The 24,844-nt window shown below is 44.3% G+C and overlaps 2 protein-coding genes across 2 annotated transcripts; one reads left to right on the plus strand and one right to left on the minus strand.

Annotated features, from left to right (window-relative positions):
* Window positions 1–4,129: 4,129 nt before the first annotated feature.
* sema6ba (sema domain, transmembrane domain (TM), and cytoplasmic domain, (semaphorin) 6Ba) lies at window positions 4,130–16,308 on the plus strand. The gene is made up of 16 exons (XM_071526823.1): window positions 4,130–4,250; window positions 5,254–5,365; window positions 5,668–5,728; window positions 5,845–5,907; window positions 7,810–7,908; window positions 8,003–8,093; window positions 8,346–8,465; window positions 9,118–9,206; window positions 9,796–10,013; window positions 10,132–10,263; window positions 10,595–10,744; window positions 10,904–11,080; window positions 11,961–12,101; window positions 12,978–13,055; window positions 13,810–13,871; window positions 15,323–16,308. The coding sequence occupies exons 1-16, from the start codon at window positions 4,145–4,147 to the stop codon at window positions 16,306–16,308; spliced, it is 2,685 nt and encodes an 894-aa protein (XP_071382924.1). The 5' UTR covers window positions 4,130–4,144.
* LOC139650229 (G-protein coupled receptor 35-like) lies at window positions 11,304–22,366 on the minus strand. Its single transcript, XM_071526835.1, has 3 exons — window positions 22,287–22,366; window positions 20,802–21,649; window positions 11,304–11,334 (listed from the first exon to the last, which is right to left on the minus strand). Exons 2-3 carry the CDS (start codon window positions 21,647–21,649, stop codon window positions 11,304–11,306), a joined length of 879 nt encoding a protein of 292 aa, XP_071382936.1. The 5' UTR covers window positions 22,287–22,366.
* Between the last annotated feature and the right edge of the window lie 2,478 nt (window positions 22,367–24,844).

Here is a 24,844-nt window from a genome sequence, read left to right on the forward strand (position 1 = left end):
GAACCCCATGCACAAAGGCTTAGCAATGAGTGTCATCTCTAAGTAAATGTCTAATCAGTCCATTGTCGTGTTATCTATCACTACATTCCATTGTTGACCTATTGATTTGAAATGAGCTATATTGGCTAACCAATGTGTGGATGATGTGGAGACAAAGTGATTTCTGCTCCCCCATCCCCCTCCTTACTGAGAGAGTACTGAGAGAGTGGGGACCCCAGCACCCCCCCTCCCTTGTGTGTGTGTGTGTGTCCATATATGTGTGCATGTGTGTGTGTGTGTGTGTACATCTATTTGAATGAATGCATGTGTGTGCATATGTGCATGCATTAGTGTGTCTGTAGTGTGTGTGTGTGTGTGTGTGTGTGTGCATGTGCACGTGCGTGCACGTATGCACACGTGTACGTGTTAGAAGGCGAACCCACCCTCTTTCCTTTCACATCTACTGCAATAGAATGTCTCTGCTTAGCTTTGCTATCGGTTGCTACGGTAACAAAGGCACAGAGTAGAGTGGCTGCAGCAGCTAAACAGAGAGAGAGAGACAGAGAGAGAGAGAGAGAGGGAAAGATTTTTCATTTGCCTGTAGGCCTAATCACAAGGACAGATTCCATGCAATGCATCAGAACATACAGTTCTGTTATAGTGAAGACCCAGTGTCAGGACCATGGAGAGATATGTTGAGAATTTTCTTCTTCAGTTTTCTGTTATGCACACACACACACACACACACACACCAAGGGATTAATTAATGGCTGTACTGTAGTGGAGTGCAGCACAGGTCATGGCTCAAGCATCTAGAGTGTGGTGCTTGCAGCATCAGTGGTATGGGGGTTTGGTTAGCAGCACGTCTGCGCCTTGAAAAGGAATACTGTAGCCCTTTTGTATTTATGTCTCACAGTGTTTCCAAGTGGTCAGTAAATGACCCTGCTCTTCAGTGTGGAAATAGAACGTCGCTCTTTATTCTGCCTGTGTTTAATAAGAGCGGAGTGTATTGATCTTTCTCAGTGGCTTTAATAGTTTAGAGGCCTTGTACAAATATGAGCACCCCCACATATACACTCAAGGCCACTGAGGCATTTTAAGACTGGTTACTTGGAAAATATTAAATAGACATCATTTCTTTACACAGTTTAACTTCATAGTTTGTTGCCATACTGTATTAGATGTGAGGGCCACCGCCTGGGAATGTACAAACCTCCGCCATGTTGCTTACCCCCAGCCAGTCCTTTGAGATCAGTTATGCAAGGTGAACAAGGACGCATTGGAGAAAACAACTTTATGAAATGGAACACAGTCCCAGCCGCCTGATGAGGACAAAACATATGGACAAACTGATAAGGGGTGAAAGCAGGTGATTATGCTGCTGCAGCTGACCTGCTGATTGGTTAATGATGTGAGTGTTAGCAGGTGATTTGCTAATGGGGTGCGTGATGAGGCTAGATTACTCTGTGTGGCTGTCACCGTCATTACATGCATCCCATGATAACCGTGTCGGTGTCACACCATTTAATCCCATCACACAAACATGATCTGATAGACCGTAGCAAATAACATAATAGCCTTTCTCTCTTTTCTTCACTCATTGACTCTCTTTCCTTTCTTTCTTTCTTTCTTTCTTTCTGTCTTTCTCTCGTTCTTTCTTTCTTTCTGTCCCTCTTTCTGTGTCTTACAGCATGATGAGCTGTAAGTCTACAGCCTGTCTGTTTGGAAGCAGAATCTCTCTTTCCCTCTTTCGCTCTTTTACGCACACCACCTCTGTCTTTCATCCTTCATCTCCTGTTTTCTTCTGGCTCAGCAGGGAAAACTCGGTGCCTTTGATAACCAGAAGTCAATGCGTTGCCCCCCATCCCATCTCAGTAGCCCACAGCGTTTTGCAAAATGCTGCCTTTGTTACGGCACTAGCCAGCAGAGCTCAGCGATACACTGCCATTGGCCCAGATCTGATGTTTTATCTAGCCTTAATCGATACACACTCTAATGAGGATGCTTCATCAATGATTGGCCGTGGGGTTTTAGTATGTTGCATGTGCAGGCTGTTAGCAAGTGTGTTTTTGTGTGTATGTGTGTGTGTGTGAGAGAGAGAGAGAAAGAGAGAGAGAGAGAGAGAGAGAGAGAGAGAGGAAAGAAGGATGCCCAGTTTCAATGTGACCATGCAAGTTTACTGTGTGTAACCATATGAAGCCTAATCTCACTTGAACACATGCTCCATTTAATTCCTTCTCAATTCCATCTATTCGGGGCGAAAGAATTACATTTTAGGTTCAGACATCAAATTTGGATCCCTCTTATAAATTGACTCTAATGAAATAGCGCTGACCCTAACCCTGACTCAATCAGTTCTAGTCTAGGGAATCCCAATGGAGAGTCAGATGAAACAAACCCCCCCAACCCCCCTTGGGCGTTTCCAATGCGTCTGATGAAGAGAAGGCTTAGAGATTTCAAACCTGCAACCTCTGGGCTTGAATCTCGTTTGAAGTGGCCCCCAGAGTGAAGTCTGCAGCCCATATCGCCTCACTGCTGCCTTCAAACAGCTGTCATTCAAACTGCGATGTGCTTATCATGCATAGTCTGCATTGTGTGTGTGTGTGTGTGTGTGTGTGTGTGTGTGTGTGTGTGTGTGTGTGTGTGCATGTGTGTGTGTGTCATGCTTGTGTTACATCTGTGTGCATCTCTGCATGAGCTTCAGATAGCAGTTGTCATCGCCTTAGCAACATACACAGCTACCTCACTACCTGGCGTTCTATCTCTTTGAAAACGGTCGTCGGGATTTTATCTGGACACAGACAAGCAGAAAGATAGAAGGAAAGAGAAATGAAGGAAGGAGGTGATGAGGGAGAGAGAGGGAGGATGAAAGGAGAAAAGTGGGGGATGGGGAACATGGCATTCAGGGTGATTTGACGGGAACGGCATAAATATTGCTCACATCCTTTCTTCGCTTTCTAGCCTTTCTTTCCATTTGTGGTGCATCAAACTCAACATTTTCCAGGACTTCCCACAGCAGCCAACACAAAAGCTTTTTGCTCTCATTTGTCTTATCTTTCCCTGGCTTCTCTTTACACCTCCTTTTCCCTTTCAAAGCGTTCTTACATCAAAGGCAGTACGTCCTGCTACACAGACCTATCTTTTTCAAGTGGTTTAGCTCAGCCACAGCGGAGATTCTGGATTTTAAGTAAATGCATAGAAATGCTATTACATTTAAGCATGTGTGGGTGTGATGGCGTGTCTACCGCAATTTATGTCTGGCAGTAACTTATCTGCAGCAATGTTATTCCACTGTCTCGGTTTTATAGGTGAAAGAGATGCTGATGTACGGCACGGTGATGGCTTGCAGTTGGCTGTTTGACCCTTTTGTGTGTGTGTGCGTGTGTGTGTGTGTGTGTGTGTGTTTGCGCGCATGTATTTTTGACCATATGACCCTCTCGTGGCCTCTGAGTGTTTTTTAAAGACCTGAATCTGTTTCCTCCCTTTTCCTTACCCGTGATTCAGGGCATTCTTGAACTCTGACCCTTAGAGAGGGATGAAAGATTGTCCAGCTGACCCCCCCCCCCTTTCCCCTCATCCCTCCCTTTTCTAACCTGACTGTCTGACTTTTAAAGACCGGCTTTTCCTTTTTCAGGACTAATTACCAGTTATACAGCCTCCATATGGCCGTATAGAAACACAATTAGTAAAAGGAACATTACCACCCAAAGCGGCTTTGTAATTCTGTGTGTATTGTCCCTTCGTGTGGTATATGGCTTTAAGAATTACATTCAATTCAAACTGTTTTACAATGGAGTGACATTTCATACAATAGATCCACATTACATCTCCAAGCAGACAATGGGAGCACATTAGCTCCCTGCTGAAGCCAGGTTGGTGGCAGCAGTCTGCTGGACGCACACATGCACACGCCACACACACGCACACGTACACACACACACACGCACACACACACACACACACACACACACACACACACACACACACACACACACACACACAGACCTGTTGGTCAATTCTTATATGGCTAGAAATCTGTCAGAATGCCAATACATACATACACACACACACGCATGTACGCACACACATGCACATGCACACACACACTGGTCAATGAAATTTTTCTCTCCTCTCTCTCTGTTAACAGTGCATGTGATCTGCTGCCATGGCGACCATGGCTCCTCCCCTCACATTTCTTCTCCTGCTGCTTCAACTGGCTGATGGCTCATTCCCAGAGGAACCCAGTCCACTCAGCTACGCTCCCTTAGAGGGTATGTGTCCTTTCCTCTGTGTGGGTGTGTGTGGGTGTGTGTGTGTGCAGCATTGATGAATGGCTCTATGGAGAATGTGGGGATGCAGGGTCAAGGGTCACAGCCTTGGTGTGGAGCTGCTTTAGAGCAACCATGGTTTACAGATAAATAAAGAGAATTCTCTCCATCTCTCCCTGACAGCATAGAAGGACCAGAAAAGAGGGGAAAGAAAGAAAGAAAGAAAGAAAGAAAGAAAGAAAGAAAGAAAGAAAGAAAGAAGATTGTGTGAGATGGTGGAAGATGAAAAAGTGGGATGGGACAATTGGATGGGAAGGTGGAAATGAGAGATGGCTGAGGATGGAAGAGAGGTGATGGTGGAGAGAGAAGGAGGAGACAGGTGGAGATGGATAGCTATGTCCTCTCTCCCTCCCCTGCAGTCAAGGACAATGAGACATTTCCCCACTCTGTCTCCTGATGATGAGGGCTCCCTATGGAGACCGTGCATCACATTGTCCTCTTCTAAACTTACCCATAGTCTGATATAGCCTCTCTCTCTCTCTCTCTCTCTCTCTCTCCATCCCGTCCCTCCTCCTGTCTCTACTCTGTCCAACATCTGTCTAAAATGTACCAGGAGGGAACACCATGCTCACAATAATGTCATATCAATATATAAGTTCACAATAATATAACAATAATTATGACTCGCCATGGAGCTGCATAGATCAATGCCAGCAAAAACCACTGAGAGGATGAAAGTGGGTCAATGTGACATGAATGCTAGGCTATTTTTCAGCTCTTTCTCTGCCCGTTTTCTCTGTTTTCCTAAACAAATATAGCAAGGATGAGCGTAGACAGTTAAAGTGAAGGTTAGAGAAGCTGACTCCTGATGGAGTTCATTGGCCAGAATAGATGAGTTCATTGACCAGAATACCTTGAGCAAGGTAAAATGTGTTCTTAGTCAATGTATCTGGTTGAGTAAGTGTGTCAAAGTTTCTCTCTCTCTGTCTGTGTCTGTGCATGTCAGTGGTGAGGAGGTATCCAGTGTTCTTGGGCAGAGCTCATCGTTCCGCTCAGAGACAGGAGCTGCACATCCAGACCATCCTCCAAGTCAACCGTACGCTCTACATAGGAGCCAGGTAACCAACGGCAACCATCTCCAACAGTGTGCTAGTGCTGCGTAGACTTTAATATCCTTTGCTTTCATTTGATGTCACTGCTTCCATCTGCTGTGCCACTTTGTGGAAGCCATTTTGCATTCATCCTAGTGAGGATGTACTCAAAGTTAGTTGGGGATGCGAAATGTTACAAGTGAAAGTTTGTTTACGTTACTGTTACAGTTAATACAGTACATATGGACTTGTTTTATTGTTTAATCCCATTGTGACTATTGTGTTATGTGCTGATTATATTTACACTGATGTGTTTGTGTGTTTTGTAGAGATGATTTGTACAGAGTGGAGCTGGATAACATGGCAGGTGATGAGATGTTCTACAGCAAGGTGAGACCCTCATTTTCTTGCACACAGACACAAAGACACACACACACGCTAATATACTGTACATATATACATATATAATATGCATATGTTCTGGCTGTGGTATATTCCTTTGGCAGAAGCGGACATGGGAATCCAATAAGAATGACATTCGAGTATGCCGGATGAAGGGCAAACATGAGGTCAGTTATCACACTGATACACACTGATATTAACAAGTCATTTAGTCTCATATTCAGCCTTCAGATCTTATTTTTCTTAAACCAAGAGAAAAAGTCTGCCAATGGAGTGAGATAACTCCACTTGTTTCCAATGCAGTGTCACTTGTTTCAGGAATTTTCTAGAAATGTGTGTTAGTATCTTGAAACGAGTAAGAATAAGGCAGATCACTACACTACTATAGAAACTGACACTAGATTCTACAAAATTCTTGAAACAAGTTGAGTAACATTGGAAACAAGTGAAATTATCTAACCACACTGGCAGATTTTTTCACTTATTTTAAGAAAATTACGATTTTAGGACTCAATAATAGACTAAATGACTTGTTAAGATGCAGATTTTTTGCAGTGTGCACATATACGCAGACATGCACACACACTGACTTTGAGATCTAGTCTTACATGCATCTACACTATTTGCACCATCACACGCATGGACAGACACAGCAGCTGTTACAGAAACCATATCTCCTTTGGGCGCACCTGCATATGCCTGCCCACCTACCCGCAGACATATTTACAGAAATCTGAGCTTGTTGATACAGAATCAGCACATCACTTAATCACACTAGCTCAGGGAAACATTAGACCCAGACCCACCAGACCTAAAAACTGTCCATCCTGAAGTCTGAAACCCTACCTCGCACACATGCACAATGTGCGCTTTCTTTATATATCTTATTCATAGCCTGTGGGGAAGATGGGCAAGTTGAACAATTATGTCTGTATAGAAAGCGATAGTTGACATTGGTCTGAGATGTGAAGGGAATGTGATCAAATCCACAAGAGAAAAAGACTCCACGGGATTGAGTGGATGGGATGGTAGCCTGGTTGACAGGCTTTACGCTAAAATATCAGTTTTATTGTATAAATGTAGCTCTGCCGCGGGCAGAATCCAATCTGGGCGGACTGGTAGAAAAAGAAAAAAGTAGCAACTGGAAACATTAGAGAGGAAACTGAGCAGAGAGAGTGACACAGCCTCAGGGAGGGAACTGTAATTGAAATCAGTCGTGGTAGAGGAGAGAGGCAGGGATGGGATGTGCGTGGGCAGAGGGAACTGTGGAAGAAACACATGGGGGGATAGGCAGCCACCAGGTAGTAAGAAAAACAGAGAGGGAAAACAAGTGGAAAAAAGAACGGTGTTTGCTTCAAAGAACACAGGAGAAGGAGAGGGAAAAAAAAGTGAATTGAAGTTTTGAGGAAGGGGGATGACAGACAGGTGGGGAAAGAGTAGAGGGATGGAAGGAGCATGAAAGGGGGAGGAAGAGAGAGAGAGAGAGAGAGACAGGTGAACTAGAACATGTCAGCTAGAGCCTTCTAACTGCGATGAAGAGGCAAGGTCAGATTGTAACGCTCTGGGTAAAAGGCTTTACTCATGCCACTGTGAAACATCTGACAATAGAGCCTGACCTAGGAGCCTTTTAAGAATTTGGATACTACATTACCATGATACCATACAAATGTCATCGCACCTTCAAGCAAGACATTTAAATCCAGACATGTTCCAGCAAGTTTAGTGTCACCTGCTCCGGTTCAGACATTCAGCATGTACCTATGACTATATATGTGATTAGATAAACAATCAAAATCAACAGCTTCCACTGCGAATACTGCCATCAAGTCCTCATCCTGTTCCGTTTCTCCAGATGGGGTGTTGTTGAGTGTTATTTCCCCCCGAGGATTGTTTTAAGCTGCGTTCTTCGTCGCTCACAATGGTAGTCTTTATGCTCCGACTGGTAGTTTTGAGCTTAGCTTTGGTGCAAAACAGTCTTTTTCAAGGTGCCCTGTACCTTATGATTTTCTCCCCATCTCTAATCTTTTTGTTTTGTGTTTTTTTTTTTTTTTTTTGTTTATTCCTTGCAGGGAGAGTGCCGTAATTTCATCAAGGTTTTACTCAGCCAGCATGGTGGCCTGTTTGTGTGTGGGACAAACGCCTTCAACCCACTGTGCGCCAACTACACTGTTAGTACCCGTCTATCTATTTGTCTGTCAGTCATTTGCGGTGTCTGTCTTCCCATCTGCTTCTCTATAATATTTTCCCTCTACTGTGTTGCAGAGAGACACTCTAGAAATAGTGGGAGAGCCTGTCAGTGGAATGGCACGGTGCCCGTATGACCCTCGCCACGCCAATGTGGCTTTATTTGCAGGTGAGCGCATACCAACGAAGAAGAACTGAGGGATTCCAGTAAACATCAGAGTATAGTTTTCAACACCAGACAGGGAAACTTGTGTGCCCTAGTGTTTACCTTTGCAAATGATTTATAGTCAGACCTCTCGCTGCATTGCTTGTTTGGTTTAATCTTCCTGACCTTGTGCTATCTCTCCATCTGTATCTTCCCCTTCTTCTTTAATCTCTCCCCCTCTCTCTCTCTCCCCCTCTCTCTCACTCTCTCTCTCAGATGGAAGTCTCTTTACCGGTACTGTGACAGACTTCCTGGCCATCGATGCGGTGATCTATCGTAGCCTTGGCGACAGCCCCGCCCTCCGCACGGTCAAGCACGACTCCAAATGGTTCCGAGGTGCTTGTAAAAACAGACACGTTATAAATTACTCTCCGCGGCGACATGCCTTCAGCAGGCAACGAGGAAGCAAACAGCAGAAGACATCACCATTACCTTTAATGGTTTATTAAAAAAAAATCTAAACACTGTGGTTGTCTTTTCACTATTGCATCACAGGGAAATCAGATTCTACTCAGGGGGTAAATGGTGAAATACGTTTGGGAAAAGCAGACTTGATTAGGCCCACATGACATTGACTTAATAGCTCTATTATAAGTGGAACACGCTCAGATAGAGTGATGTATTGAGGTTAGTTCAACTCTACAGATCCAGGGTTTTAACAAGCCAGTGGCGTTCAATGCAGCCGAGGAAAGACAAGCCCTGGCAGGTCAGAGCTGGAGCAGTGCTGGATGAATAAATGATAAATAATGTGTCTCTGCTTGTCCATGATGATAAATTAAACAGGACATGAATATTTAATGAGCGACCCCAGCGGACGCCAGTCGTCCATGTTGATGTGATTGTTATTACAGCGCCATGTCAGTGGATGTGGCGCGTTACGCTTGGGCCTCAAGGCTCTGTGTCTGCACTGTATATGAGTGTTTGTTTGTGTGAGACTTTGTGTGTGTGTGTGTGTGTTTAACAGTAATTCTCTCATATTGTTTCCCAGAGCCGTACTTTGTGAGCGCTGTGGAGTGGGGGCCTCATATCTACTTCTTCTTCAGAGAGATGGCCATGGAGTTTCATCACCTAGAGAAGGTGTTCTCACTCTCTCTCCAATAATATATCAATATTAACAGCTATAACAGCAGTATAATTAAAAGCCATTTCATAACAATTCAATTAAATTCAGACATTTACACACACATGGGAACACACCAAAGTATCAAAACATTCCCCATGTTCCCCGAGAACGAATGGTAACTTCTTTTCTTGGGATATTACTCTTTTATTTGATTTATTTGATATTTTGGGCAGGACAGCAGGAAATGTGTCTCGGTTTCTATTTCTTGTCGGTCACAACGATCACATAATCTTCGCTCTACTGGCTCCCTTTTTCAATTTCTAATCTATGATCATAAAACCTATATTTTGTGAGTATTTTTCTTTCTTTTAATGCAGGGAGTTGAAGGTAATTTGCCACTCTGATTTCTGTTTATCACAAACCAAAGCACTCAGTTTTGGTTTGCGATATGATTTCAGTTTTCCAATGTTTTGTATAGTTTGATTTTAAGTGGTGGTCAATTAGTTTAATTTGGGACTTGGAACTTCTCTCTCTCTCTTTGCTCCTTATATCCCATCCCTCCTTCTCCCTCCTGTCTACCACACCTTGCATGTGTTATTCTAGGTGATGGTGTCCCGTGTGGCGCGTGTGTGCAAGGCGGACCTGGGCGGCTCTCAGCGCGTCTTAGAGAAACAGTGGACGTCGTTTCTGAAGGCGCGGCTCAACTGCTCCGTCCCGGGAGACTCCCACTTCTACTTCAACCTCCTACACGCCACCAGCAACATCATCCACATGCAGGGGCGGGACGTCATCCTGGGCCTGTTCTCCACGCCGCCCAACAGGTACGCGGACACACACAGTATGCACACACACACACACACACACACACACACATACACACACAAACGCAGAGTTATGTTTTCTCATCGCTGTCTGTCTTCCGTTCCCTGTCTCTGGTAGCATCCCCGGTTCTGCAGTGTGTGTGTTTGACATGCAGCAGCTCGCCCACGTCTTCGAGGGCCGGTTCAAGGAGCAGAAATCCCCCGAGTCCATCTGGACCCCCGTGCCGGATGAAGCCGTCCCTAAACCTAGGTACTGTTACGCAAGGGATACGTAGGCGGGACTTTGGCAGAAAGCGGATGAGCTACCGTCCGGAGAATCTGTCGCACATAAAGTCTAGTTAATACCTTGTTATAAGCCTCACCTGTCAATCACACAGTGCCTTCACTCCTATTCAGCAAATATTATAATACAGCCTCTAGCAACATGAAATAGAACTGTCCTCCTTTCTCTCTCTGGCTCTCTCTCTCTCTTACTATCTGTCCATCTATGTCTTGCTCTTTCTATATTTGTATATATATATATTCCTGTCCTCTCCCCTGTCTCTCTCTTTCTCTCTCCCCACCTCTCTGTCTGTCTGCAGGCCGGGGGGCTGTGCGGTGCAGGGTTCCAGATTTAGCTCCTCCACCTCGCTGCCGGACGAGGTGCTGAACTTTGTGAAGACCCACCCGCTGATGGACGAGACTGTCCCGCTGCTGGGACACAGACCCTGGGTGGTCAAGACCATGGGACGGTACACACGCTGACTCCCTCCCTCTGCAGCTTTCATGCTGAATGTTCACTTTTTAATGGCATGAAAATGGGGAGCATAAATAGGGAAAAATGAAAGTTAATATTCCAAATATTTCAGCTTTCTCTTTCTCTCTCACCACCTGTCTATCTATCTATCTAGGTACCAGTTGACATCCATGGTGGTGGACACAGAAGCTGGTCCCCATAAGAACCGCACAGTCCTGTTCCTGGGCTCGACCCGAGGCACCATCCTCAAGTTCCTGATGATTCCCATTGGGGACACTGCCTCCCACAGCAGTGTCTTTCTGGAGGAGGTGGAGGGATTCAACCCTGAGAAGTGAGTAGGAGTCAAGAGATTTTCTCTTTGATCCCTGATAAATTATGAAGTAGGGTTAGGGTTAGGCCCTCTCAGGCAGTAATCCTTCCACTCTTGGTATGCATACTGCTCCAAGTAGACAAGGTCCTATATTATCTGCCTAAAGAACTGGAGAGCAGCACCGCTCTTTGCCCAACAACTAGATTATGCGTATTATAAACTGAAACACAGCTTACAGTTGATGTCATGTGGTGTTATGAGTGAGCTTACTGCTCTTGAAGCAGTATAACGGCAAAAGCTATGTTGTGTAGCTTGGAGTTTTATTTGCTGTAATGGCAGAAATTAGTTAGTTACTGGCAAATTTAAATAGCAAAGATGGAATGTATATGTATTCCAGTTTGAATTTGTCAGCTAGGCTAACTAGTCAAACTGGCTTCAATTGGTAGCATTACATTACATTACATTATGTCATTTAGAAGACGCTTTTGTCCAAAGTGACTTACAATAAGTACATTTTGTGAACAGTGGTCAAACCATCCGTATGTCACAGTCTTCATCAGCTAAACCTTCATATATATATTTTATTTTATTTTATTAAGAGTAGAAGGGGAAAAACATTGTTACATTACAGCTTAATCATCTAGCAGGAGCACTAGGGTTCATAATATCAGCTACCTCCTCTCTTATCCCTTGGCTTTTTCACTGGACCTCAGTCTACCGTTACTTATCCAGGAAACTGCGGTTCCTTGGTTCCACCCATCTGTCTTGAAGCCGCAGCAGATTGGCCTCTGAAACAACCGCAGGTTCATTCTGAGGCCAAATGTCCCCTACCTCTGCTGCTTCCTCTCCCCTCCGCCTCCTGTCTTCACTTCCCCCTCTCCCCCTCTCTCTCCATCTCTAGGTGTGGCGAGGACTCTGCCCAGGCCCGCCAGCTGTTGTCTCTGTCGTTGGACCGGAGCAGCCACACTCTGCTGCTGGCCTTCCCTTCCTGTCTGGTCAGAGTGCCGACTTCACGCTGCCACCTTCACTCACGCTGCATGAAGTGAGTAACAGCATCACCTGTTACTGTTTTGGAGGATACTTGGTAAGACATTCGTCAGTTTGGTAATTAGGTCAGCTTCATTTGGGGCCAACTCCTGTTTTTCCCCCCTCTCTCTCTCTCTCTCTCTCTCTCTCTCTCTCCCTATATGTTGCAGTAAAGAAATACATTGCAACTCTGCTTTAGTTGCTGTCAGCAGGGGATAGATGGCATGTGTGTTTTCTGAGCTGCAGCTAGTTGTTACATTGTTTCCCTTAACATCATTTTGGGATAATTTGTTTAGTTGTGAAAGTGAAGAAAAAGGTTTCAAGATCCTCTTCATCTTTTTTTGTTTTATATTAAAGAGATGATTGTTCATCATGAATATCAAGAAGCCATTTCTTTATTAGATATTGGGGAAGAAATGTTAAAGTAGAACCTGGAATAGCAAGGAGTGCAGCCCAGCTATGTCTGACTGAAAATGTCAGGAATCAGACAAACACTTCACAGGTTCCCCACTGAAAAACATATTAGAAACAAACGGATCTCAAGAATCTGTAGGAAATTCTAGGTTCACGTGTTATGGAAATTATTTGACTAAAGCAAGTAGTTGTTGCAGTTGTTGTTCCTGAGATTGCTTGCTAATTTGGTAAGTGTTAGGTCTATCTGAAGTCTTCACTTAGTTGAAATAATGCTAGTTTTATATGGCAGTCTTCCAGGTACAGATTCTCAGACTGATGCAAGGTCAAAATGGCTGCTGTGGGTAGTATCAGGTCACTACTCAGCTTTTCTTCACTTAACATTTTATTCTAACCATTTTATTTTCTTTGGTGTGTGTGTGTGCATGTGTGTGTGTGTGTGTGTGTGTGTGTGTGTGTGTGTGTGTGTGTGTGTGTGTAGGAGCTGTCTAGCCTCCAGAGACCCCTACTGCGGCTGGACCAGAGGCAGCACCTGCTCCTTCCTAAGACCAGGCACACGGTGAGGGAAACACACATTCACACCTGTCTGTTAACAGTTTCTCCTCCATGTTAACTTTCTATACCAGGTCGCGGAGGAAAGTTTTTACTGGAAAAGTAGCAGCGCTATGTTTTGTATGGGAATTTCAAGTCTTGCAACGTAGCTTATGGTGGATTGATCTAAGTTTGTGTTGTGGAACACATGTAACATAAAGGGAATAAATGCCATGAAATGGTAGCTGGGTGGCCTGGTGGTTTGAGATACAGCAAGACACTGAATCCCTACCAGCTCCTGTCGCTGCCTATGCTCTGCCTTTCAAAAACAGAATATCCCCACAAGGATCAATGAAGTATCCAATTACACTGAATCACATGAACTCATCAACAAGGGCCATATTAATATTACTTATTATTATCAGTAAATGTCCCTATTCATATAAAATCTTCTATTCTGTGCATATAAAAAAAATGTTTTTTTTACTTTGATGACTTATTCAGGTTATCAGGTTACATAGCTAACATCACATTTCATGTCAACATAGCCTGGAAGATTTGTTGATTCCTTACATACTGCAATGTGAGATCATATAACTGTATATAGTGAATCTATACTCTGAATCTTACTGTAAATAACTGTGTACTGTCATCTATAATGACATTATTATGTAGCCTAATGTATGCTGCTTGTTCTATGAAGACAAATCATGTGAAATATTGAGACTTCTCGCTGCCTTCAGTCACTGATCTTCTTCCCTGTGATCTGTGTGTGACTGCAGGCTTCCTTTTCAACAAGATATGGAATATGGAAACACCACCTCCCATCTAGGAGACTGTGATGGTAGGTTGCAGCACTATGACATGGACGCTTCTGGCTGCTACACAGTGGACTTGAGGCAGTCTCCGCCTAGTGGCTTAGCACCTCATTACACCTGTCTACTTCTCACTGAACATTTTGTTCTGAAATAACTCTAATACTGGCAAATGGGGAATATTCATGACAACTCCTGTAATTTAGCACAGTTTCATTATCCAGTGTGTAATGTGATTTCCTCTCCAGCTCATTATATTAGATTAAGATCCATCAGGCTTGATATTAACAATTGAGTCTTTTGGTGTCTTTGTCGGAGCTGAAGCAGGTGGGAGTGGAACAGGGATTTTGGTTTCACCTTCACTTCCTACAGGTCAACGCTCTCTCAGTGTGAGACTTTAATTAGAGAGGATGTGAAAGAGGTGGAACTACTGGTAGACAATATAAGACTGCAGGATGGGGAATGCATCATCCTCCCGCATCCAAGGCTTTGTTCTCCCAAAGCTGAGTATCTGGCAGAAGAGTGGCTGAGGCCGGGCCAGTGAGCTAGCTGGAAATAGCTTAGCATGAAACACTGATGTCACTTCTGTTGAGATCTGAGGCTCAAATGTCAGCGGTGCCTGAGAGGGCCTCTTAAAACTTTGAACACGCTAAGCTCTGAAATGCACCAACTCAGTAGTGACCAATACCAGGGCCCCAAAGTCATTTCCTTTCCAGCAGCTTCTCTCTGAACTCTTCTGTCCGTTTTAGGCCGATTTCAAAGTGATCAGAGCTGTGTAGCTACAGATCCTCATTTCTGAAAACGACAAACAAAAAGGGATCATTCCAAGCTCTGCTCAGTCTCATCTGTTTTAAACTGATAGCCCTCTATTTTGTATCCTAGTCTTAGAAAGTGATAGCTCTAGAAGTCAGCGATGCCAGACTGCAGAGCTGACACACTCTAACCCAGAGACAGGCATGTGCTGCTGTGTCTGCAGATGGGAGTGATTACAGCTGGGTGGAAACACTGAGGTAATGGTATGCTGCATGGAGAGACTCTCTGGCCAGGCTGCAGAATGGAAACTGTGAGGAGAGGAGAAGAGAGGAGAGAGAGGAGAGGAGAGTCAGCTGTTGTGGTTTTGAGTTCTGCTGATGACAAGTGCAGGCCTCCCTCAGCCTGGAGCCTGTGGAGCCTCAAGGCCAGGCTGGAGAGAAGCCCCTTCTAAACTTAATCATCTTAGAAAATAATATTATATTACAGAACATTATGATCATGAATTATGGGTATAATTGTAGTTATTGATTTATTATGATACATTATATCCTCGTAAGGGGAACAGCACTAAATAGAAGCAGTAGAATAGTACTAAATGTAATAATAATAATTTTGAACTGGCCCCTGTGGACAGATATGCTCCTAATAGAGGAAGACTTTCAGACAGGATGTCCATTCCACTATTCTACTAAATGTCGTCTACATTATTGTGTCTCTATATCTTTAGGAATTCTCCAGCAGAGTCTGCTGATTGAACCAGAGAGCCTGGTCTCCCTCAACCTGCTGGTGGCGTCCGCCGTCTCGGCGTTCACCATCGGGGCAGCGCTCTCCGGCCTCGCCGTCTGCTGGATCATGGCCCACAAGCCTGCCAACCGTCGCCACGGCAACACCCCCCAGTCCTCCATCCAGCGGCGGGAGAGGGGCCTGCTGAGCAACGGAGGCGGGATGGGAGGCTCTGTGCTCAGCGTGACGCGGCAGGGAGGCGGGGAGCGCCCCTGCTCCCAGGGTGGAGAGACCCTGTTCGTCATGCCCAACGGCTGGGTGAAGTCGGGAGAGCTGGACCCCGGATTCCTGCCCACCCCGGAGCACACGCCTCAGCAGAAACGCCGCGGCCTGCGCCTGTCAGACTCCAACTCTGGCGGCTGGGACACCAGCCAGACCTACCTGGGGGGCGGCTCTGTGGGCCTGGGCTCGCCCTGCCGGATGCCCCCCTCCGTCTACCTGACCACCAGACTCTTCCAGCAGGGGGGAGGCGGGAGACACGGCGGCGAGGGCCGGGGGAGCGATACGCCACGCCAGCACTATGTCTGTCTGAGCAAGCAGGAAAAGGGAGTGAGGGGGACGCCCAAAGCCCCCCTCAGGAAGTCCGCAGGAGAGTACGTGTACCCCATGACCCCCCAGGACTCGCCCGAGCGTCGGAGAGTGGTCTCGGCTCCCAGCGCCCCGATGGAGTATGGGGAGCCCCTGCCTCTGCGTTGGCCGGCCCAGGAAGGATACATCCTCAGCAGCCACGGCATGGTGCCCGTCTCCCTGCCTCCGGCCCCCATGCCCGCCCCCAGCGGCCAGTCGTATGTGTCCCAGCAACACACCCCCGGGCTGAGCAGGGCTCTGCTGAGAGGGGCCCTGGAGAGAGGGGAGCTGGGGGAGCTGGTGGATCTCAGCCAGCTGATGAGTAAGAAGGGCTGCAGCGAGAGGACTCAGGCTGGCCAGTGAGGGATCAGGAAACAAAGGGGACAGGAGTCTTTCCTTGTCCGTAACTCGCTCATTTATTTACATAAATCTCCTACCCTCTCTCTTCTCTTTCTTCCTCTTTCATTCCCATCTCCCTCCCCCTTTCCCTTCTCTACTTCCTTATTTCATTGTCATTCAGCCCTTCTGATCTCCTCTGTCAGTCTCTCAGGCAGCCCCCCCCCCCCTCCACCCCCATAACGGGTCTCTCTTTATGATTGGCTGCTGGGTCTGCCACTCATACGCTGCCTCACACTAATTGGTCGGACAGACTGAGGTTGTTGCTGTGTCTGCATTGCAGAGTTGCCTCTCCCTCATGCTACTCAGAGACGACAGGAAGAGGGAGATGAGAGGATGCAGAGGAAAGAAAGAAAGTAGGATAGGGGGCAGATTAAAGAGAGGATCGAGACAAAGAGATGGACGTGGCACTGCGAGGCCGCCTTCCCTGTGCACCGGGCAGCACAATGATAAACTAAGGCTGCAGAGCCAGTCATATGCTACTATAGGAGAGGAATGCTGTTTCCCCTCTTGGAAAACATATGTACAAGACTGCTGCCCATCTGTTCTCCACTATACATACCTGGTGGCCTGATTGCCGACTAGGTACTGGAAGTGAAAATGTACATTTTTAACACTGTAAATGGAAACAATCCTGAATATCGCGCTCCAGGTGACTCATCAGCTTAACAAGACAAAAACACGAGCTGAAGTCATTCTGACTGTAAACACAAACTTGATGGAGAAAGAGGTGTGTGTGTGTGTGTGTGTGTGTGCGTGCACATACTGTACACACACAATCTCTCTCCTTTTCTCTGGCTCACTCTCTCTCTCTCTTCTTCCTTGCTGCACACACACACACACACACCTAAAGACGCACACACACATATTTGTACAGGTGACGGTGGGCATTTATTCCATGTATATGAGAAGCAAGATGTGTGTGCCAAATGCCTCTAACCTGTCTCATGGGGATATGGGACCATAACTCACCTCCCTGGAGAGCAGAATGTAAGACTGAAATGTCAGCACTATTTCTGCCAGCTTCATGCTCTCTGTAATGACGTGCCGGCAGCTCATCCGTCCATCCCTCTATTCCTTTGCCTCCATCACTTCATCCCTTCCACTCCATGTACTCTTTAATGGCCTATAATTCCAAGAGGACATCTGGAGAGACTGCACCAGAATATTGGGCTGACAACAAAATGAGTGCTAGATAGATATATAGAAAAGAGAGAGAGACAGAGAGAGAGGGAGAGCGGAGGGCAGAGGGAGTGTCGGAGAGTAAGAATGTAAAGAACTAAATGCACTGCAATATACATGCACCATCTTACACCAACACCTTGTCCTTCTCAGTCACCTAAGGGTCCATCTACATTCCCTGCATAGTTTACACACACACATATATATATATATATACACACACACATGCATACACATAGAAAACACACACACACACACACACGCATTAACGCTGCATTATAAAACATTGTCTGGTTTTATTGGGTAAAATTCCCCCATAAGCCCACAGTGGGTCAAGGTCCCACAGCAGCGATACAGTGCAAAGTGACAGTTACAGTGGCGATGATTAAATCCCCGGGTTTAACTCAAAGCCAATAGGGGTAATGGAAATTTTCCCACCAGCCAAATGGGACCCATATTCAGCCCATCAATGTGTCCAACGCCATGAGAGGGTCACCATTAAGATCAACACAACATGGCTTTAATGTGTTAGAGAAGGAAAGGGGAGAGATGGGCGTCATCAAAAGGGAGAGGTAAAGAGGAAAGAAGCAAATGGAAAATAATAATAATAATTATATAATTATAATAATTATAATAATAATAATTTGTTATAATTGACCACTCTAATTGATTTTGACTCTCAATCCCAGTCACTAGTCAAAACATGAATGCTGCTTTGTGCTGACATTGCAGTGAGCAGTAATATATAGTTTACCTGTACATAGTAAACTTTACTTTATATTAAACGATGATATAGGACAAACCATGACTCCAAAAAAAGCCGATATGTACATGTGACCTGTCAAGCATTAGCTTGCAAACAAATGTTTACTATGTCGTTATGAGTATTTGAAGTAAGACATTTTGTTCCTGACCTGCTCCCAGATTGAAATAACTACCAACACACACAAGTACCAAGTTATTGCCAATGCCTTTTTTCCATCTGTGTGTGCCAAACTCGATTTATGAATGATATACTGTACTGATGCCTGATTATTGAAGCAAAAAACAAACTGAAAGAAACTTGTTTTAAAGTGCCATGAAGACCATTTCAGTCTACAGTGTACCTAACTCATGTACTGTGATGTGGATGAACTCAGTGTCATTATAGCTGTATACTTGTGATGTGTGCGCTTGTCATCTCACCTTACATGCTGAATGTTTTACCTGTTTCATTTATATTTTGGCTTATACTGTTGAAAGCATTTAAGCTCCGCCCACCCGGATGCTACTGACACTGAATGCTAGCAACAATATTTGAGGGTATGTTTTGAAACTACTTTGTAACATTATGCCATAGAGTACTTATGTATTGTAAATATGTAAGAATAAACACAGCCATTTTGTCATGACCTTTATGATTATATAATGTATTCACTGATATCAATACATGAACTGATAGTGTTTATTTCAGAATAGTCAATGTGTAATAATAACGGTTTATAAGTAGTTCATAAGCAGACCTTCAAATGTATTACTGAAATGCGCTGTGAGGAAACACTGTGTATCTCATGGTGTGTCATATCTGTCCCGACTTGGGACATTTTGTCTTGTTCTGAAGTCTATTGATTGTATGTCTGTCATTGCCAACAAACTGCCATACTGGGGGATCTTGAAAATACTTATCAGCATCCTGAGTGAGTGAATGTATTCATTCTTTTCGTTTATAGTCATAATACTGTGCAGTAATAAGGAAAAGCACAAGAACTTTCCTTTTTTTGCATTTTGACAAGGAGCTGTACTGTAGGCTACTGTCTGTAAATAGTGTAAATAATCATCCTGAAGGTGGTGTATCAGTTGTCAGTTTGGTTTGGGGGATCATTCATTCTCTGCTGAGACAGGACTGCGTTTGAAGTGTGAGACTTTTTGGGTGACAATGCTGTGAATAAGATGTATGTACAGTATTTACCTTGACTTTGGCTGACTGCTGAGTTCAGCTGTTTCCTGTTATTAGAGTAGAGTTGCAGGCCTGATCTCAACCAGAACTGAGCCTTCTCACTTGACTGATGCCTGCTGAGTTTTTTGCAGTTGCTAAGATACTGCTGTTATAATAACCATCAATCTTTGGAGTACTGCTATTAAATGGCATTATATAACTGACTGCTAATGTTGTCTTGTGTGTGGTATTAGATAGAAGGAACGCACGTGTTTGGAAATCAGCATAGCACATGCACGTGCCCATGCAAACACACAAACACACTCATAAACAAACGCAACTTCACTGATTCACAGCATTCTCAAGTAATGTGTATATCACTAATATCTGCAGTTCATGTGTTTAAATGAGGCATATTTGTCATCAAATCAGCAGTTTCAAGCTTTCCAACAGGCGGCTCTAGAGCAGAAGCAGTGGACATTTTTTAAAGCAATTACTTTCCTCACCACAAGAGGGTGCTGGAGACTGGCCCTTAGTCATAGGTGAGCCGAAAGGTTACTGGAAAGCACCAGACATGAACTCCCATGGGGGTATTGACTGTACGCTGTCTGTCTGTCTATGCTGCCCTGAACATGACACAGAATTGTTGTTTTGTCTAGAGGTTTGGCACAGAGACAAGAATACCCCTTGCTCTTTTCTTTGATATATGCTTTTGAACATCACACACAGGGCAATAAGGTCAACAAAAGGTTGAGTGGTTTAGATATCAGCTATTTATATCCTAAAACACACACGCACGCACACACACACACACACACACACACACACATACACACATACATGTGCAATCATACATGCACACCTGCACACCCTAAATCAGCTGAATGGCTCACACACAACAACTTGATGATCAAGCCAGATCTATGTGTTTTTTTAGGGTTAGGGTTAGGGTTTTGCCAGAGGAAACATTTTTTGCCCTCAAACTATTCATTTGCAGCAAATGATCCTTTAAAAGCAAACCAGTGTTGCTAGACTCTCTGGGGGTTCAAAAGTAACAAATGTAACCTTACATATCAACTTAACGAGAAAAACAATAATCATGAAAGCCTACCTGAAGTTAAATATTTCTCAAATATAGAGAATCAAGTCTTTAAATGTGCAATCATCTTGTAAACCAAGGACTTACAGTAGGCTACTGCACTGCTGATTAAAAAGTATCAGTCATTTTATTGAGGTATAGGTGACATTTATTTTATGCTGGTTATCTTATTTTGAAACAAAACATCTGTGTTGGACAAAATCTATTATACAGTAATACTATCTTAAGAGACAGAGGTTATTCCTTCCAGTCCCATTGATTTATGAATAAAAGTCTTTCAACAAAAAGTAATAGCTAATGGAATCCAAGCAGCAGTTTGTGGTGGCGATCCATTCGGACACCGGTAAATATGTGTGTGCAGTCGTAGGGTTGGACTGCCAGTCTGCTGGTGGGTCGGAAAAGTAGTTCACCAGAAAGCTGACATGGATTGGTGTGTAGCAGACAATGAATACAATCATATTTGCTGTTACTATGCCAACAATGTTTTTCTTTTCCACTGACTTGTCATCTTCTTTTAACAGAGTATAAATTATCTGACTGGAGCAGAACACAATGATCAAGAGTGGAATGAAGAAGCCTAGAAATACCAGAATCATAATGAATTCAAAAGGGAGTGGGTTGTCTTTGCATCTTTCATAGCACCTCCACAGTTTTTCGGGGTCGTTAGACTTGTGATACGCAGCACATAATCCCACCACAAGCACCCATATGGCCAAACACACAGCAAGCGCTGTCTCTTTCCTCCTCCTCCACGCTCGGGCCTTCAGTGGGAACTTCACAGCCAGGCAGCGATGGACACTGATGGCCGTGCTGGTCAGGATGCTGGCATACATGTTGATGTAATGTATGGAAATGAGGAAAGTGCAAAGGTAGGTTTTACTCAGACAGTAGAAGGCATCGAAGATCCTGAAGGGGAGGAAAAGGATGAGGGTGAAGTCGGCGGCGGCCAGGTTGAGCATGTAGACATGGGAGTCTGTCCAGGAGGCCCGTTGGGCAACAAAGGCACGCAGAGCTGCGGTGTTGACGAGGAGGCCGAGGAGAAACAAGGGAGTGTAAGCTACACCCAGGAGGACCTCCACATTGCAAGTAGTGTTGGTGACACACATACTCATCTGTAAGAAGTGGTAATTCATCAGAGTGAAAAATAATACGTGTTTTTTTGCTGAGGGGAAGCTGTGAATAACAAGCTATGACTCCAAACCACTAGGCATGTGGGTTAAAAAAAAACACACAGGTTCCAGCTATTATTGATTGTAAACATTTGATACAATTTGAAGGACCATACTCTGTACTTTCATATTTTGTCAGCAGCATAGTACCATAGTTTCATTCATACATACTTTATCAAGGAAAACACGTTTTTTTTTTACCCTCAAGAATGCTATCATAGATGTAGAGATGTAGTGTTTAATCAACATGCTATAATCATTATTCCCTAAAAACGTTAAGCATTTTCTTTACAATTTACAATTGTATAAGTTACAAACTTTAGATTTATACAGATTTGGAGAACCATCCACTTCACTGTTACTCTCTGAGAGCTTTCATATTCTGCCCATAAAAGGAGACAATGTTGAACTCTGACATGTACCTTCCAACTCATCACTTCCAAACATTAACTTTCAATGAAGGTCCCATCTCTTGATAACACAAATACAGTACATTCAACCTCAATGGACCACAAAAAATCATATCAACTTACGTTGCTTGTATATTGTTTTAAAAGTACCCAATAGAACAAACACTCACCAAACAAGAGGTGCTGCTGTGCTGAAGCCGTCACTGAATGTATTTTGAAGACAGTTACACCACAAGTGAGTCAAGTAGGTTTTCAGCATCTACTCTTACAGTAGGAGGCTATGTGGCGTGATATCTTGGTCTGATGGCAGCTTTGCTACTCATTTGGGCCCATTTGTCAGCCTCTGTGGCCTAAAACGTGGTTTGAAGCACGTAGAACAGAGTTGCTATGTCAACCAGCGGGGGAGATCAGCAGCACGCAGTGTCTCTGCGTATTGATCTCTAACGTACAGACAACTATTTCCACAGCATCGAAACTTCTGTGTTCAGCTGACACCGTGTTGAAAATAAATACATCAATGTGCATGGGTGTATGCAAATTTCAGTGCACTGAGCAAGTTGTGCCTGTTTGCTTGTCAATCACAACGAATAGAGCGGCACAGAGACAATAGAGCAAGTAAATGGCATGCAAATGATATCTGTATTTTCTTCATTTAACTATCTCCTGCGAGCATCTCGTTTTCTCTTTGCCATTTTCTCTTTGTGAAAAATCCCCCATTCAAGTGACAATTTCCAGTGCAGAGTGTTGAAGAGGCAAAAACAGGGCTGTGTTGCGGTGTTGTGATGGAGGTGAAGGCGGGAGGTCAAGAGCCGGACCGGCCAAGGCAGACTGGAGCGGAAATTAGGAAATAAATCTTGTCCTTCTGCAGGAAAAGCAATTTGTGGAGCACAACCTCTCCAGTCTTCAACAGCCAGATTGTATATAGAAATGGGTCAATGTTTTGTTCTGTTGGCTGAGAGGAGGAGACAACAAATTTCAGCAAAACCAACACGACTTCAGAAATGAGATGTGACAAACAATCTTGAAAGTAATGGGGTTTTGTTAGGAAATGTGTGTCAGTGTGTCATCTCCTGCTTCCCCGATTGGGAACGAGTCTCCTTTGTGTCGCTCCCTCCATCTCACACACTATCCTCCGCTGTCATCCATCAGTTGACTTGTTGCCTTGACAGAAGTAGCCAGCTCTTTCCCCTGAGCTTGTCAGCATCTGACGATAACACTAAATCAGCCATAGATTTCATTCACCCTCTTAAACCTCTGTTTATGAGATAACCCTTGCAAATATGGGATTTCTGGATTCAATAAGGGGCAGACAATTGAAACAAAGCGAGAAATCATCAAGACGTTAGCAGCTGCTGGCCTTTTCTCACCTTGATGCGGCTCTAGCCAACCTGCTCCAGCATTCATGGGTCCTGTGAGTTATTTTGTCAACATGTCCTCATCAAAGTGCTTCTATCCAATTGGACAGACAGGGGAAGCTGGGACACCGGCCAGTCTGGCTTCCACACACCAGCCAGACGCTGCACAATGATGGCCCTCCTAATGAGCATTTAATTAGAGATGGAGCCACACAGCACAACGCCGAATCTGTGTGTGTGTGTGTGTGTGTGTGTGTGTGTTTGTGTGATGCTGCAAGTGCCACTTTGTGTGTCTACGCGCATTTCTTTTGTTGTTTTGTTTTGCTTTGTCGTCACATACAGTGACTGTGTGCTTGTTTGTGATCTGGAGTCTGACTCACTTGTTTACGGCCGAGGCTTTGTCATTACCAGAGTGATTAAGCTTCTGAGTGTTTCATAAGACAAGCCCTGGGCATTAACTGTACATAGTACGACTGTCAGGATTAGTCCATCCTAATATTCACTATGTGTTATATCCGGTTGATTTGACTTGTTCCTGTGAGAGACATTTGGATGAGTCAGGAGCAGAGGAGCTATTGGAATAAACGACAGAAACATGTACCAAAAATAGAGTGATAATGAAAGATTTGATGGGATTACTTGCTCTCAGTAATCATGAAAATGTAACCATATTTTAACAAGCTTAAGTTGGTGAATCATTGTCTCCAACATAGTCTTTTACACAATATGTTCCAGTACCATGCTCATACTCTAGCAGTGAGTGAGTCTCCATTTGCAGACAACTAGTACAGGCCAGGGAGTGATAAAACGCATGAATAGAAACATTAGTGTTGGAATTAAAAATGAGAGGAGACAGTGGTGGATGTAAGTGCAGAGAAAGAATGACTAGGAGGGGAAATAAATTCAATGAAATACACAGACAAAATTTTAAAGCAAGGGAGATTGACAATATTGCCCTCAGCTTGGGTAGGGAATGGCAAAGAGAAAATACCACTGGTTCTGATATTGCCTGTGTGTCGTGGCCTTAAAGGTTTATGGAGGGACAGAGGGACAGCTTTGTTGGAGAGAGGGATAAATGGATTTGAAGGGAGGGAAAGGAGGATTTTTTTGGCGGGGAGGGGGGGGGAGTACAGGGATTCATATTATAAGATTAGGGCTTACCCTTCTCTTGTGTAATACTTTACAGATCAGGGTTATAATAGGATCAAAAGTTTATTACGACATAAATTTAATCACAATGGGCATCACTACAAACCAGCACTGGTTTTGTCCATTGTTGCTGAGGACTGTTGCTACACCAGTCCAGCCATTGTAAGTAAATTCACTGGAGAAGTCAGTCAAATCAGCTGAGCAAAGTGCAGCGATAAGCAGCA

The sequence above is a fragment of the Centroberyx affinis genome, unplaced genomic scaffold (assembly GCF_046629955.1).
Source record: "Centroberyx affinis isolate AG114_WGS23_722 - 3 ecotype Tasmania unplaced genomic scaffold, CSIRO-AGI_Caff_v1 ptg000112l_1, whole genome shotgun sequence".
NCBI lineage: Eukaryota > Metazoa > Chordata > Actinopteri > Beryciformes > Berycidae > Centroberyx > Centroberyx affinis.